Here is a 13,041-nt window from a genome sequence, read left to right as displayed (position 1 = left end):
AAAGAGGTCTATCTCTCCATCCAATGTATAGTCTCAAGTAGATAGGAGGCTCTCGGAGAAATGAATATCCTCCCAAGTTCTCAAGCCATCACATGTAATGGAGGTAAGTCTGTATCGCATCTTCTCTCGTCAAATGGGTGATATTTCACCCTGCGTTACTACAATAAAGAATGATCTCTTTCTTACATCCTGTCATGTCGCTCCTTACACAACCAGAGCATCAAATATGGCCTGGTCAATGGAGCTCATGTTCCGAGTTCCAAGGCAAAAGTTCCATTTGTAAACCCCTTCACATTGTCCTTGGTCCTCAAAGGCAACCGTAGGTCAAGGGCACCTTCATTCGACAGAACCAACAACGAAATGTTTGCCCATCATCAGTAGACAAGATCTCCTACCTTTTTTTTTCCCCTTTTAATCGACTGAAAACCGAACACCATCTTCAATTTAATCCCTTTCTTACCGCCCTTTCTCTCCCACCCACCACTGCCTGTATTCTGCACCACTTGCTCAATACCAACTCTTTCTACGAACTTCTGACAGAATCACTCTTCACTTTGATTTCTCATTCCAAATCATCAAACAAGCGACTGAAGCCAGCACGTTACAAGGCATTTGTCAACATGGCCTCAGTTGCGCCTGCTCCTGCTAATATGCCGCGAAGGCAGCTGCGAAGTCGCCAAGCAAGTGCAGCAGCTGTGGTGCCTCCAACGACCAAAGCTCAACAAACGTCTGACGTACCTTCACCTATAGACCACGAACGTGACATCTACGCAATCAAATCCAGCCCGCAGCAAGCCAATGTGGCTCTCGAGGTAGAGGGCGAGCCCGATTGCTCGCCAGAAGCCGGCCGGCTGCGGAAGAGGAAGGAATCGCCCTGCGAGGCTGACGGTGACGCTGAAGGTGAAGCTGTCGCAATTGCTATGGCCGCCGGCTCAAGGCGGAATCCCAAGCGCAAAGCTACCGAGACGGCTGCCGCCTCTAGCGAGTCGAAAGACTACCAGACACTTCTCCGTGAATCTCTGGCGCCCTTGGGTGAGGATGAGCTCAAGGAGTGGGAGGGTTGGTGTGAGGTGGAATCTGAACCTGTGCGTTGACCCGCGTTTCCAACTATCTACCCCAGCTTCGATCCTCAAACTGATGCTAATCCTTTTTCAGGCCTTCTTTAATGCTATGTTACGAGAGATGGGCGTCAAGGATGTCAAGGTCCAAGAGGTCTTCGCGGTTGATGAAGACTACGTAGCGACTCTTCCGCAACCCGTTTATGGTCTCATCTTTCTCTACCAATACTTCTCTGAGAACTACGAGGACGACTCGGTCGTCGACAGCCGCGACGTTTGGTTTGCAAATCAGGTATGACTCTCTCTCATCTGCCCCTCTCCCCCCTCCCCCCCCCCACCTTCGACCGCAAAGAAAATACTCACACAGAGCTTCACAGACGACAGACAACGCCTGCGCAACCGTCGCCATGACCAACATCATCATGAACAGCCCAGGAGTCGATCTAGGCAAGGATCTCCAAGCCTTCAAGGACTCTACAAGCAGCCTCAGCACCCCGCTCCGCGGCCACGCCCTGGGCTCAAACACCTTTATCCGCTCCGTCCACAACTCCTTCACCCGGAGAATGGACCACCTGAATGCCGACCTCGTCCTCGAGATCGAGGCGTCAGAGTCCAAGAAGAAGACGAAGCGCAGAGGGCCGGCACAGAAGACGAAGAAGAGCAAGAAGCAAAAGATTGACGAGGAGTCGGGATTCCACTTCATCGCCTACGTACCGGCTAATGGCTCGGTCTGGGAGCTGGATGGTCTCAAGACGAGGCCCGTCTGCATCGGCCCCCTCGAGGAGGGCGTCCACTGGGCTGAACTGGTCCAGCCCGAGATCCAGGCGCGCATGCTCCAGTTTGAGGATACCGCCCTCACCTTCAACCTCCTTGCGCTCTGTAAGAGCCCGTTGGGGATCTTGTCGGGAGAAATCGCGGGCACCCTCCGCTCTTTCGAGCTTCTGAAGAAGCGCACAAATAACCTCGACGGCTGGCAGAGTCTCGTTGCCGGCAACGACCAGCCTCTTCTGAGCACCGACATTGAGCGCCTCGCCGGCTTCGGCATATCAGGATTGGATATACAACAGGCCCAAGTGGACCCAGCATTCGAGAGAAAAATCAAGAAGGCATCCACAGATATGGGAGAGCTCTTCAATCTCTACGATGATCTTGTGACGAAGCAGAAGTCTCTGATAGGAGAGTACAATGCTGAGATCGGTTCCGTGAATGAGGACAATGACCGTGTGCAGGGGCGGAAGAAGGACCACACTCCTGCGATCCATTCCTGGGTGCAGAAGCTGGCAGAGCACGGCGTGCTCGCGGATTGGGCAGCCAATTCTTAGGATGATTTGCAAAAGGGAGAGGCGAGAGTGACGTAGCACGGAATTGCGAGGGATCGATATCGATTCACTTCGGGGGCGTTTGTGGTCTGGAAAACCGAGTAGATGGTTTTGCATGTGGCTTCGGCAAAGTAGCAAGTCTATCCACGTAGAGGCACATAGCCTCCATAGCCGTGCCTTTGTAAAAAGGCAGCAAAAAGGGCATACGAGTGTGCAAGACGTAAAAATTCATTATTATTTTAAGAAGTAACTTCTTGTGAACTACGTCAATCATGGTAAAACCTCACATCACTCTCCTTCAGCCGTCAAACCCCACAATGCCCAGTATTTATACTGGCGTATAGACGACCTCATTGTTGGAAGGGATGAATGTGCACTTTTCTCTATCAAATTGCTTGAAGAATAATCCAGTGTCGGGGAAAAATGCTGCTTGTGCTTCCTCAGGATCGCGCACGAGTTCAAGGCTCGAGGCCTTGACCAATGAAAAGGTTCCTTGCATGCTTGGGGGAGTTCTGGTGTATTGTTAGAGATTTTTCCATTGTTCATCAGTCTCGTCAGTTAACTCACAATAGCCTGTAATACAGGATCGATCCCTGTGCCATCTCTCCGTCAGTCACAACCCCAACAAAGCCGTATCTACCATGCCGGACAACATTGCCGATCTTGTACTCCAGGTTTATCTGGGAATCTCGTAACACAGGCTGCTGCTCATCTGCTCGTCGAATGAGGCGAAGTATGTATTCTGGGTTTGGGGCAGCAAGAAACACATCGCCATGCGGTTGTGGCCGAGTAATGTAAATCTTCTCTACGATCCAGGCGTCATCGAAGCGCAGCGAGTTGAACCGTAATGCGAAATGTGATGTCACATCAACAAAAGCATCAGGGTCCAGGAGAGTTGTTGCCCAGGCGGCGGCGTAGACGGATAATTCAAGGTTCTGGAGAGCGGTCCCAGCCCCGAGTCCAGCCAATCTCTCTATAGACACGTCCTGAGACGTGTAAACGAGGTTGGTATGCCGTATATTGTGTGCAAGACGTCCAATCATTGTTGATACGGCTGCCGGTGCCATTGTTTCGACATCTAGACTGTGCCACCCGACCTGGGCAATGAACTGTCGCAGCGTCTCCTTGCTGAACTCCTCATCGCCCCCATATGGGTCCAAGTACATCCTCTCAAGTTGCCTTGATGGATCCGTGACTCTGGAGCCATCCAACTTGAATTCTGGCGTCGCGAAGACCATTGAAAGCACATGGCCTGGTAGCGCACAGCAGTGGGCATTCAATCCCAGCCTCTCGCCGACGCAACAGAAAATTGCTGCCGAAACCATTGGAAGTGACTGGTGGGTCGATGTTCGCAGCGCATGGCCAAGGAGGCAGTTCCGTAAATTGCGATAGTTGGTTTCAGGGTCGACCATACCGGTCAGATTGTTGGATCTCAGCCAACGATTCAGAGTTAGTGCCCTTTCTCGAATGCAAAGCCCGTCAAATTCGGGATGACCGCTCCGAAACTCGGCTGCGAGTTTGTCAAGAAGCTTGGAAACCTGCCATAGGGGTCAGTCGAAGAGATATAACACAAAAGCCCCGTAGAAGACCTACGTGGTCTATGTCACCCTCGTCGCCCTGAATGACAAACATATCAAAAGCAGCAAGTGCGCGCTCTAATCTTCCGGGCACAACTTTCGGAACTTGGTTGGGTCTCCAAGCTTCGCGTGCTTCATCACTGCGAAGGTTGTCCCAAATTTGGATGGCGTACCCACGGCGCATGCTGGCGAGAATGGCATTACTGAAATATCTAGGCGGAGTTGATCAGAATGCGCCAGCAAACGTTGCGTCAAAAGTTACCCACCTTCTGGCCAAGACGTCTTCGAAATGATCTGGGGTCTGGGCCTGGTTCAATAGAAAGTCCTTGGCGTCAAGACCAAGTAAGCAGATCTCTTCAAAATTCTTTACTCGACCATATTTGGTGGCCAATATTCCACGGAATTGGCTTGCAGCCTTGGCATTTCTTCTCTTGCGGAGTAGAAACAACTGCTTCCACAGAACGTTGGATGCAGGTTCTTCGAGTTTCTCATTGAACCTGTGACTGGGATGCCAGAACTTGAAGGCATGCAAACAGTAGTATCGCCACAAAATCGGTTCATTGGAAAGCCGGGCCAAGCGTCTCGATAGGAGGTTCGCTGTGACTAAGTTGTCCTCTGGTGAGATGTAATGCAGTATTTGGTGGATGATTTCATCTGGGATCTGGTCAAATGAGAGCATGGCGGCAGAAGCCTCATGCGCACACTATGAATTTGACGGGTAAAGGACACCGAAAAAGACCAGGATGGAAGCTGTCGAAAGCGTAGTCGGGGTAAGTTGGTGGGGTTTGCGGAAGACTTATACAGCTAGACAGAGTAAAGTCTTGATATGAGAACTGTGAAGACGATTTCAAATGGTGAGATAAAATCGATAACAGTCGTCTCTGTGAGCTGGTCATCCCAGGGTCGGTTTGTTTGGAGGCAGGTAAGGTAGTGACGTTTTGACGCTTGCAGTGTGAAGTGGTTGCATCACAAATCAATGGGAGGTTCTTTCCCACTTGTATCCGTAGTGTCTCAAGCTGCCCTGTGGAAAGAAGCAAGGTCCACCACGTTCATTGACGTTTTGTCGTCGAAAAGTGGGACTCTACCATGGGATTCTTAAACTGCGGAGACTCTGCTATTTCCTTTGGTTTGATTGGCTACAAGGTCATCCCGCTCATTGGTCTAAAAACCATGACTTGTTCCCTCTTTGTCCCACTACGCTAGTCCGAGATAGGCACACGAGTAAACAACACTCACAACGCGGTCCGGGATGCGACCGTGTACCCTTGGTCCCTTGCTGCTCTTTCAAAGTCCCGTCCACTATCAACACCGCGACCGACCGGGTTCTGAGCTATCGCAACCACACGAGATCTTATAGCTACGCAGACATTGCGCTTGCTTTCTTGCTTCGCACCACCACAGCGCACGCCATTCGTATATACTACTAACATACCACTGTTATGACCACACCTACGAGATCTCTATTCTGATCGCTCGTCGACTTCCCTCCCCCCCGTCTATAAGTCAAACGCGGCCAAGATGGTCGCCCCAGGTATCGGCGGTCTCGACACGCCGCGAACAAACATTGGCGATGCGACATACCTCAGCCGACAACCCGACTTCGATATGTCACAAGAGGTTTCTTTTCAGTCCCCTCCGGCAAAAGACAACAATTTGGTGCAACAAATGCGCAACGGGCGCTCTGGAGGCATCAACCTTCGCACACCGCGGGGTCGCGGACCCTTTGCAGACCGAAAAAACCTACCTGCAGGCCTCGGAGGAGCAGAATTCACACCTATGCTAAAGTCAGCAACGCGAAATAGCATCCGTCGAAGGTCTGGCAAGGAGAATGGTGCTGTGCCGAACACACCCGCACTGCTGAACAGAATCGACGAGGACATGACGCCAATTCCCAACATCGACACCTCTATGTACCAATCGCGGTCATTCGTGGATCGCACGCCACTCCCCGAAGTCGACAGCACGAGCACTGCGTCTACACCGCTTGTAGTCTTGCCGCGACGCGACGGAAAAGGTCCTCTGCAGGACGGAAACCAGCTGTCGCTTCGGGAGCAGGAGAGCGTAATCGATAAAATCGAAAAGGAAAACTTTGGCCTGAAACTCAAGATCCACTTCCTCGAGGAGGCTTTGCGGAAGGCCGGACCCGGCTTCAGCGAAGCCGCATTAAAAGAGAATACCGAGCTGAAGGTCGACAAGGTGACCATGACGAGGGAGCTTCACAAGTACAAGAAGCACCTGACATCGGCCGAGAAGGACCTCGAAAGCTACCGACAGCAAATGATGGATTTACAAGAGAGGGCCAAGAAGAAGTACGCAGACCAGAAACAACTAGCAGAGATTGAGCGACTGCAACAAGCCTTGGAGGATAGAGAAGCAGATCTCGACGACATGCAACGCCAATTGAGTCAGGGACAGAACGATCAAGGGCAGGTGGACAAGCTGCAAGATGAGATTGGTGATCTAGAAGCAGAACTTCGCGAGAAGGAGCGCCTTCTAGGAGATCACGAAGACGAAATTGACGAGCTCAAGGCGAAGCTGGACGACGCGGAGGACAATATGAAGGATGCCCAAAGACGAATGATCGAGCTTGAGCAACAGGGACAGTCTAACGACGATTTGGAAGAAGCAAGAGACACTATCGACGATCTGGAAACCAATGTCCGTCGCTTGGAAGAGCAGGTCGAAGAGATGAAAGACAAGCTCAACCAGGCCATCGCAGACAAGGAGCAAGCAAAGGGTGACTTGGAAGAACTTCAAGAGGAGCTGGCCAATAAGTCTATTGCCACGAAAGGGCTCTCGCGACAAAAGGAGGAGAAGCTTTTGCGCCTGCAGGCTGAGCTGGAGGAGTCCGACACGAGATTCGCCAATATCGAACAGCAGCTTTCCGAAACGATCAAGGAGAATGACGAACTCAAGAACGCTGCCAAGGAAGATCGCCGTGCCCGCGAAGCCTCTGAGCGCGACTACCAGTCACAGTTGGCCAGGATCGAACAGCAACTCTCCGACGTAACGACAGAGAAAGAAAGCCTCAAGAATGCCGCGCACGAGGGCCGTCAAGAACAAGAATTCTCTGATCGCGAACGCCAGTCGCTGCTGGCTCAAGTGGAAGATCTGAAAAGGGATTTGGAGGCCAGGCTGGACGAGAAGAATCTGCTGCAAAGTCGTCACGAGGCGTTGACAGGCGAGTCTGACTCCCTACAACGAGACGTGGCGCGCCTTCAAAAGAACGTGGATGATTTGGAGGAGAGCCTCGCCCAAGAGCGGGACCACGCCCTCGAGATCGAAAGGGATATCCGCAGCCAATACAGAGACGAAATCGACAGGCTTAATGACGAGATCTCGGACCTCCAGGCTGAAATTCGGGAGAAGGACAACCTTTACGACAACGACAGCGAAAAATGGGAAACAGACCGCCAAACTCTCGACTCAGAGCGCAAACGGGCGGAAGAGAAGGCCTCGGGCTTGGAAAGGACGATTGCAGCACTGCGCGAGGCTGAAGGTAACCTTTCAACAAAGGAATCAAGGTTGCAGGAAGCACTAGAGAGCGAAGCTCAACGTCACAAGGACGAGAGAGCATCCCTCACAAGGCAGATTGAGGACCTTCAGCAAAATCTCGAGACACGGCAGTCTATGCTTAATGAGTTACGGAATGAATTATCACAAGTTCAGGATGAGCTCCGTCAAACCCAGCTAGACTATCAAGCGCAGAGCGAGAAAATCGAGGGGCTGGAGGATGAAGTGGAGGTCCTTCAAACGACTTTGGACGAGGAATCGGAACATTCTCGCGAGGAACTGGGAGCTGCAAGAAAGGAGTGCGACGCGCTGAAGCTGGAGCTTGATGAGGCACACCGTGGTACGGCCTCGGTCTCTCAAGAGAACGCCAGCAAGTCAAATCAAGCCATCGAACGCCTCCGAGTTCAGCTTGACGAGGCCACATCACTCGTGTCGAAGTTGAATAAGGAGAAGGAATCACTCCAGGACAGGCTGCAAACTCAAATCTCTGAGTCTACTGTGCAGGTGAATAGGGTGTCTCGCGAGAAGCAGACGCTGCAAGATCAACTTGCCAACCTCAACCTCGAAATGCACTCGTTACGCAGCTCACTGGCCGAAGCAAGGGCAGAGCGTGATGAGGTTGAGAGCGAAATGAAGCGCTTGCACCAGAACGGCGAGGAGACTCTCCGCATCGATCGCGAGCGCTTGGACTTGAGAACGTCAAAGTTGAAGCTTGACAATGAGGTCCGGAGACTCAAGGACGAGAACGCGGCTTTGGCGGAGCAAATGCAGAACGTCGAAAAGTCTCTCGAAGATGAGATCGAGAAGGCTGCAGAAGAGGAGGACCGCCTCAACCAGGAAATTCGTCAGCTTCAAGCCAAGTTGAGAGAGGTGTCTTCATCGGAAGGTCACGAATCAGTTGCCACACGACGCACAATACGAGAACTCGAACGGCGAATTAGAGACTACGAAGACCAGCTCGCGACGACCCAACAACTCCCCGCTAATATCGGTGAGGGTAACAGCGAGATGTCCATTATCCGCCGTGATCTCTCTACGGCACGACAGAAGGAGCGGGAGCTCCTCCAACGTGAGGCAGCCCACAAGGATGTTGTCAAAGGTCTCAAGAAGCAAATCGCAGACCTGGAGCGCAATGCCCACGATGCTGAGATGTCCCGCCTCATCACGTCTCCAGCATCCTCGAGTCCTTCAGCCAGGAAATCCGAAGTCACTGAGCTGCGTCATCAGCTTTCTACAGCACAGCAATCGGTTCAGACGTTCAAGGCCAAGGCTCGCGAGGCCGAACGCAAAGCATCTAAATTCGAGCAAGATGTGCAGACCCAGCTTGATGATCTGGAAGATCAGAAGTTTGCTTTAGAGCAGGCACTGGAGGATGTCCAGCGCGATGCCGACGAAGCTACCGTTCTCCACGAAAAGGCTCTTCGTCGTCTGAAGCAGAAGCTTGAGAAGGCAGAGCAAGACAGGCAGCTTGTGGCCCACGGCCGTCACAACATCGACAACATGTCATCCTCCGAGAAGAGAGACCTTCAGGAATTGCTCCGTAGAACACAAAGCGAAGCAGACGCGCTCGAACACGACGTCATCCAGCAGCAGGAGACTATTGACGAGCTGACGGCCGCCGAAGGCTCGCTTCGTCGCAAGCTCGAGAGGGCGCGGGCGGAGCGCGCAGCCTACCGCCTAACCGCAGAGAAGCTGCAAAAGGACATCAGAGACCTCAAAGCGCTGGCCGCAGCGGAGAAGAAGAACCCGCGGGCAGCCCGACTCGCCGCCGAGACGGACGAGAGAATGAGGCAGACGGACGAGGCGCTCGAGACGGTCATCCGCGCCGCCGAGAACGCGGACGCAAAGCACACCAAGGAGCTCCGCGGCATGACACTGCAGATGGAGTGGATGCAGGCGCGGTGGAAGCGTGAGGTCAGCATGCGCGCCGACGCGGCGTACGCGAAGAAGTTCTTGCAGCTGGAGCTCGACATTGCCAACGCATGGTATGTACCCTTGACTGCCTTCTTCTTTTCTTTAGTGGTCCAGATACTAACGTCAGAATCAGCAACAAGGCTCAGCTGCGTGAACTGGAGCAGATCCGCTGCGAGTTGCTCGGCAGCCGCAGGCCCCTCCCACCCTCATCCTCCTCGACGACTGCGCGGAAGGAGACGGCGTCTGGCCGACCGACGCTCAAGACGGTTGCGACGATGGCGCGCTTCATTGCCAGGATGCAGATCTCGGCGCGCGAATGGGCCAAGCACGAGGCCACGCGCCAGAAGCTGGCCGACTGCGTCGACGAGATGCGCAAGACCAAGAGGCGGCAGCAGCTCAAGGTCGTGCATGCCGACGATGTTGCGGTCTAAGGATTTGTTGGTCACAGTCTCTCTCTGCCTATTCGGTCTCGCCTAGCCTCTACTTGTAGGTTCAGCCAGATTACGTTACACACCTAGATACCCCGGAGTATGGTGTTCCCGAAGGGGAAAAAACGGTGGATGGATGGGATGGTGAATGGTGAATGGTGAATGGCGGTTCGGATGTCTGCGAAGGTAACTCTCATCTGCGAAACGCCTTCCCTATTCATCACGTTGCAGCCGAGCTGAAGATGTCACGGCATCATCTCGGGTCCATCACACACCCATGCGCACATCCCATACGATCCAATCCAATCCCGCTCTCACCTACCTCCCTCAGCCAGCACATCCGCATTTCGCATTTAGCATACGGCGTTCCAGTCTTGTTCTTGTTTCTGCATAGCAGCAGCCGGTTGTGTTACAGTGTTACTGCCTAACTGCAAAAAAACCCTTGATGTTGCAGTGAAGCGAGCGAGCGGGCAATCTCCCTTTTCCTCTTTTGGAGCTGATGATCGTCCACATGTGGAAGACGGGATCTGCAAGCTAGACCCAGAATGGGACGGAGGATCAACTGGGGAGTAGGAGGTGGAAGGACAATCAGGACGATTATTGGTCTCTGCTTGGCATGCCGTACTGCTGCTCATGTCCCTCTTCTGTCTGGCGTATTGGGCGTCGAGCATGAAAACATTTGTTTTTTTCCCTTAAAGTTGGTTTATTGGTAGAATGACTGGGGGACGGTCGGCATGGGAAAGGAGTTTTGTCATATTTCACTTTGTTTGGGTCTACGCAGTAGGACATGATTTTCCAAACACGGCATTAGGTTGCATGATGAAGAAATTAGGAAGGAAGCATGAATACCTAAACAAACGTTTAATCGCTTCTTCTTTACACACACACACACACACACACATGGTGACATCTCTGAATGCATCCCGTATTGAAGTGACGTGAATCAACTTTTTATCTGATTTCCAGTTCTGAGAACTAGTCGAGTTGAGGGTAAATACTTGGCATCTCAACTATAGGAGAGGCGGAAAAAGGCGTCGGGAGTGTGGCAGCAAAGAAGACTTGCCCAAAAAAAAAACAAAATGAAACCACCCAAATGATACCTAAAACCCTCAATTTTCGCCATCCCAACCGATTCCTTTTCCAATGATGACCTATGCCTACCCATGTCTAACCAACCCTGAGTATTTATGTTTCCAGGCCGAAGTAGGGCATTATGACATATACAAGGCGGACCGGCCGTTTGACACACAGGATTATGATTTACATGACGAACAATAGGTTGGTGTCTGCGATGATGTTAGCTATGGTAATGACATGGATGTTAATTCGCTTCTTCTGGAAGGCAACATACTGAGGGGGTGACTGCAGGAGAGCTGAGGCTTCTGCGTGTAGCGAGTCGAGAGCTCGTCACGAATACTGTTCAAGAGCTGCACGTAGCTCTGTTGAGGGTTCTTCTTCATGGCCGTGATGAAGGCCCATGACATGGCACCGGTAGCCTGGGAAGCGATTGTTGCATCGGCCCTGCGCGGTGAAGTCAGTATAGATCCAACTTGCCAACAGCATTCTACAAATTCGCCTTGATATCGTCGGCATTTCCACACTCGTGGACCGAGGCAGGTCCAACGTGACTCATCGCCCTAGAAGCAAACCGCAGCCGCAGATAGGCTGCAATTTGTTCTAGAGCAATAAAAGAGTATCGTTGGCCTGATGCCACGTGTATAATATAGAAGACATGAAAAGAACATATCCAGAAAGAGACTTGCGCGCCCAAGACTTTTCCGTTTTTGTGGCCTCCGCCCACAGTCTCCAAAATTAGCCATCCCACCAGGAGAGGCAGTACAAGCAGGGGGCTGTTTTGTAAAATCTCCCGAAAATCCGTAAAGTGCAATGAAAACAAAAAGGGTATCATCAAAACAGAAAGAAGGGGGTAGCATACGAAGTTTGGTCATCTTTGCTGCCTGACAACATAACCACATCAGCAGGCGACGTCTTCGTGGCCATGGTGCGTTGGTAGGCATCTTCGCCAGTGGTTGCCTTCTTGAAGAAGCCCATGATGTTGCTTGCCACACCGCCCAGATCGCCCTGGCTGTATGACGAAATAGCACCGAGCAGACCTTGGCCGGCCTCCTTGGCCAGATTGGGCTCCTTGAGAATACCCTGGGTCGAGTAGATGTAAGGGAGATCAAGTGCAGTACCCGAGTGACAAGAGTCGAAGATAGCAGTCAGTCTCACACCAGCTTGCAAAGGTTGAACCATGATTCTGTGCATCTCATCATCCGTAATATGGCCGGTTTGTCGGAAGTCTACGGGGTAAATGACTTCATCGTATCCGTCAGGCTCGTCGCCGTCGAGATCCTTTGTCTGACCACCATGGCCTGGAGGTGTCAGCGTCTAAGTGCATAGTGGAAATGTCTTTCGCAGCTAACCTGAGTAGTGAAAGAAGAGCGAGTCGTTGGGTCTCGCGTCTTTCACGAGCCAATGCATGGCTCTGAGGAGATTCTGTTTTGTAGGCTGGCTCATGGGGTTTTGCTGGTCATCGGTGAGGATAACCATATCCTCCCTCTTATACCCAAAACGGTCGACGAGATATGCCGACATGTTCTTCACATCGTTGATACAGCCACGCAGCTGACCGCGTTGACCGAAATAGTTGATGCCAATCAGTAACGCCTTTCTCCGGCCGGTGCAATTGGAGTACTGGAAGTTGTAGTTACTTGGCGCGCCATGTCCAAATCTCTGCGGTTGTGAGGGCGGCGGTGGAGGAGCGTTGTGGTTTCCGTGCATGTAAGCATTCGAGTTCACGGTGGGTACACCTTCATAACGATGCTTGTCAACCCTACAATGTCCATGTTCAACGTACAACTTTCGAACTCACCTGGGCGGTTGTTGTAATTCGGTTGAGGCGGGGGCTGCTGATATCCACCATATTGTTGCGGAGGAGGCGGCTAAGCATTACATTAGTTGACGACAGTTGGACAACGCTGGCAGTCAGCCGTACCTGGTTGTATCCGTAAGGTTGAGGCGACGGCTGTTGGTAGCCGTAGCCCGACCCAGCGGGAGGGTATCCATTGTATCCTTGCTGTGGAGGGCTTTTGCTCTTCATGTTAGTGACTGAGCGTGGTCACGCGAACAAAGGTTGGAGTTCATACGGGTAATAGCTGCCCTGCGCGTATTGCTGCTGCGGCGGCGGGCCGCCTTGGTATCCTCCGTACTGGCCCGGGTATCCTGACAT

General features: G+C 52.3%; 3 protein-coding genes across 3 annotated transcripts; 1 reads left to right on the top strand and 2 right to left on the bottom strand.

Moving 5' to 3' along the window:
• Positions 1 to 920: 920 nt before the first annotated feature.
• BDZ83DRAFT_578047 (ubiquitin carboxyl-terminal hydrolase, family 1) lies at positions 921 to 2,380 on the top strand (the record flags this gene model as incomplete). The annotated part of the gene is made up of 3 exons (XM_060505080.1): positions 921 to 1,085; positions 1,156 to 1,350; positions 1,436 to 2,380. 3 exons carry the CDS (start codon positions 921 to 923, stop codon positions 2,378 to 2,380), a joined length of 1,305 nt encoding a protein of 434 aa, XP_060364795.1.
• Positions 2,381 to 2,705: 325 nt separating this feature from the next.
• BDZ83DRAFT_577940 (F-box domain-containing protein) lies at positions 2,706 to 4,633 on the bottom strand (the record flags this gene model as incomplete). The annotated part of the gene is made up of 4 exons (XM_060505076.1): positions 2,706 to 2,877; positions 2,945 to 3,915; positions 3,971 to 4,166; positions 4,221 to 4,633. The coding sequence occupies 4 exons, from the start codon at positions 4,631 to 4,633 to the stop codon at positions 2,706 to 2,708; spliced, it is 1,752 nt and encodes a 583-aa protein (XP_060364794.1).
• A 6,436-nt stretch (positions 4,634 to 11,069) lies between these two features.
• Positions 11,070 to 13,041, bottom strand: BDZ83DRAFT_752317 (caspase domain-containing protein; the record flags this gene model as incomplete). Its single annotated transcript, XM_060514181.1, has 7 exons — positions 11,070 to 11,095; positions 11,161 to 11,330; positions 11,746 to 12,184; positions 12,236 to 12,622; positions 12,685 to 12,754; positions 12,808 to 12,898; positions 12,959 to 13,041. 7 exons carry the CDS (start codon positions 13,039 to 13,041, stop codon positions 11,070 to 11,072), a joined length of 1,266 nt encoding a protein of 421 aa, XP_060364793.1.

The sequence above is a fragment of the Colletotrichum acutatum genome (genome assembly GCF_030867785.1).
Source record: "Colletotrichum acutatum strain CBS 112980 chromosome Unknown BDZ83scaffold_48, whole genome shotgun sequence".
NCBI lineage: Eukaryota > Fungi > Ascomycota > Sordariomycetes > Glomerellales > Glomerellaceae > Colletotrichum > Colletotrichum acutatum.
Note: the sequence above shows the minus strand (reverse complement) of the source record. Positions and strands in the feature narration are given on the sequence as shown.